The 2,500-nt window shown below is 51.6% G+C and overlaps 1 protein-coding gene across 1 annotated transcript in view; it reads right to left on the bottom strand.

Moving 5' to 3' along the window:
• Positions 1-2,500, bottom strand: part of LOC310824427 (slit homolog 3 protein-like) — a gene marked incomplete at its 3' end in the record, with an annotated part of 21,940 nt that overhangs the window by 5,479 nt on the left and 13,961 nt on the right. The window contains exons 9-10 of the mRNA XM_083697679.1: positions 1,718-1,868; positions 290-364 (exon numbers count right to left, since the gene is read on the bottom strand). Coding sequence (XP_083553805.1) covers positions 290-364; positions 1,718-1,868 — 226 coding nt within the window. The remainder of the gene's footprint in view (positions 1-289; positions 365-1,717; positions 1,869-2,500) is intronic.

The following is a 2,500-nucleotide window of genomic DNA, read 5'->3' as shown; positions in this document are numbered from 1 at the left end:
GCTTGACTGTAAATCTACACTGTTCTCTCTCCCTCTCTCTCTTTATCTCTCTCATTTAGATGGAACATTCTCCCCATCCTCCCCTCCTCTCTTCCCCTCCCCTCTTCCCCTCCCCTCCCCTTGCCCTCTCTTCCCTTCCCCTACTGAGCTTGACACTGCTCATCGCATGTGAAGTTGTCGACCTAAACCACCCAGTCAGCTAGACAGCCGACTGCAACACAACACAAACTATTCAGTCCCTGTATCCCTATATATGCTGTTTAGAAGGGGAGGAATGAACAGGCCATACATCTTGCGTAGGTTGGGAAGCTTCTTAAAGGTCCCTGTGGCCTCCAGGACTGAGATCTCATTGTCGTTCAGACGCCTGTTGAGGAGAAAGAGAGAGAGGGAAAGAGTGAGAGAGGTGGGTGGGGTGGGGGGTGGGGGGGTAGGAGGGGGGAGAGAGAGATAGGGAGGGAGGAGAGAGAGAGAAGTAGGGAGAGAGAGAGAGCGAGAGAGAGAGAGAGAAAGAGAGGAATGGGGAAAGAATGTAAAAAATTAAGGTTAATAGCCCTTTAGTGACCAAGTGAGTGCAGTACAAAACCAGACATGACAAATGACAAAAAAAAAAAGAAAACACCCCCAAAAAAACATGCTCACTTAATTCTGGACTTAGACAAAAGGACAAGAAGTAAAGAGTTTTTCTATGGAATCATCAATATTCAAAAAAGCTCGCAGCCAAGGGGACCATTTCTGTGATAGGCGAGTTTGTCTTGTTTAGCGTGGTAATTTGTATGAGAATGAGGTTATTAAAAGGCTTTGGCTCTGCCTGTCTTTGACCCCCTGGCTACTGGTGCATAGCATGTTCTATCTGTAATCTGTCTAGGCCTCCCTGCTCATGGCTGGAGGGGACCCTTGTAATGAGAAGCTCGTTTAGGAACGGCAGGGAGGGAGAGAGAGGGGGAGGGGGAGGGAGGGGGGGGGGAGAGAGAGAGAGAGAGGGAGATAGAGATAGAGATGTTATCTGATGGAAGGGGGCGGTACGGAGCGTGGTAAGGAATGATGAGTGCGCGGCTGGCGGCGAGCTAGTGGCCTTCTCGGCTGCGACCTTTCCTAATTTCCCCCGGCGGGGGGCATGCCTTGGGAGAGCTAACCAGACGTAAAGAGCTGGCCGATACGTAGGTTCCCTGGGAACTGTGGTCGGGGGGGGGGATAGAGGAGGGATAGGGGGGGAGCTCTATAAATAAGAGACCGAGTGTGGGGTGACGACTGGAGCCATGGGAGCCACTCTCTGTGAGTGATGGGAATGGGTGATGGTGGACTGGACGAAAAGAGAGAGAGAGAGAGAGAGGTGGAGAGAGAGAGAGAGAGAGAGAGAACTCTGACGTGTCCTCTACCAGGGCAGAAGGGCAAATTTGAGTTTTTCTGACATACACTACCCAGGGATATGGCAAGGGAGTGGAGGAGCTAATGGCCTAGGAGAGGCTGCTGCTATTAGTTAGCCATGGCCCAGCGGGATACGGGACTATACTATGAATAGTCGTGATGGGGCTGGGGAAAGAGAGAGAGAGGGGGGGGGGCGGCGGAGGGGGGCGAGTTGTGAGGAAGACATGGACAGGATAGATGCAATGACAGGCAGGTTGAGAGGCAGGTGAATGTTCGGTGGATGTTAGCTGGAAGGTTGTGTGAAGGTTGTGTGAAGGTTGTGTGAAGGTTGACGGCGGAGGAGGTCTCTTACAGGTCAGTGGTGTGTTCGGGCAGGTATGGCGGCACTTTGGCCAGTTTGAGGTTGGAGCAGTCCACCACCGTCCCCTCACATTTGCAGCGCTCAGGACACACCAGGTCCTGGAAACACTCTCCACTCAGACGGCTGCGATAGTCCTCCGTGCCTGAGGGGGCAGACAAGGGAACAGACAGGGGGACAGACAGACGGACAGGCAGAGGGGACAGACAGACGGACAGACGGACGGACAGACGGACAGACAGACAGACAGACAGACAGAGGGACAAACAGGGGGACAGACAGGGGGATAGACAGCAAATTATGCATATTACTGGAATGGATTATCGGTAAAACATGAGAGTATACAGAGCACACACACACACACACACACACACACACACACACAGACATATATATTACACATTACATAAACGTCTTTAGAAACAACCAGTTGAAAGCCAGGTCAGTTCCTGGGTGGTTGGTTGTTTGGATATGTTTTGACAGTACATTACAGGCTGTTTTCCCAGTAACGATGGTCTGGTTTACATCACACAAAGCCCTTGTCTCGCCACAGCTGTTTATGTTCGCTGTTCCCTCATCTGCCCATCTCTATCTGTTTGGTCCAGCAAAGCTCTCTCTCTCTCTCGCCTGGCCTGTACATGGTTCTGGTATTGGTTCTGGTACATGCAGACTCTGGAACTGGTTTTGGAACTGGTTCACATACTAGTTCTGGGACAGGGTTCACATACAGGTTCTAGTACTAGTTCTGGTGCTGATTCTAGGGCTGGCTGGAACAGC

This window comes from Argentina silus (genome assembly GCF_951799395.1).
Source record: "Argentina silus genome assembly, contig: scaffold_307, whole genome shotgun sequence".
NCBI classification, from domain to species: Eukaryota; Metazoa; Chordata; class Actinopteri; order Argentiniformes; family Argentinidae; genus Argentina; species Argentina silus.
Note: the sequence above shows the minus strand (reverse complement) of the source record. Positions and strands in the feature narration are given on the sequence as shown.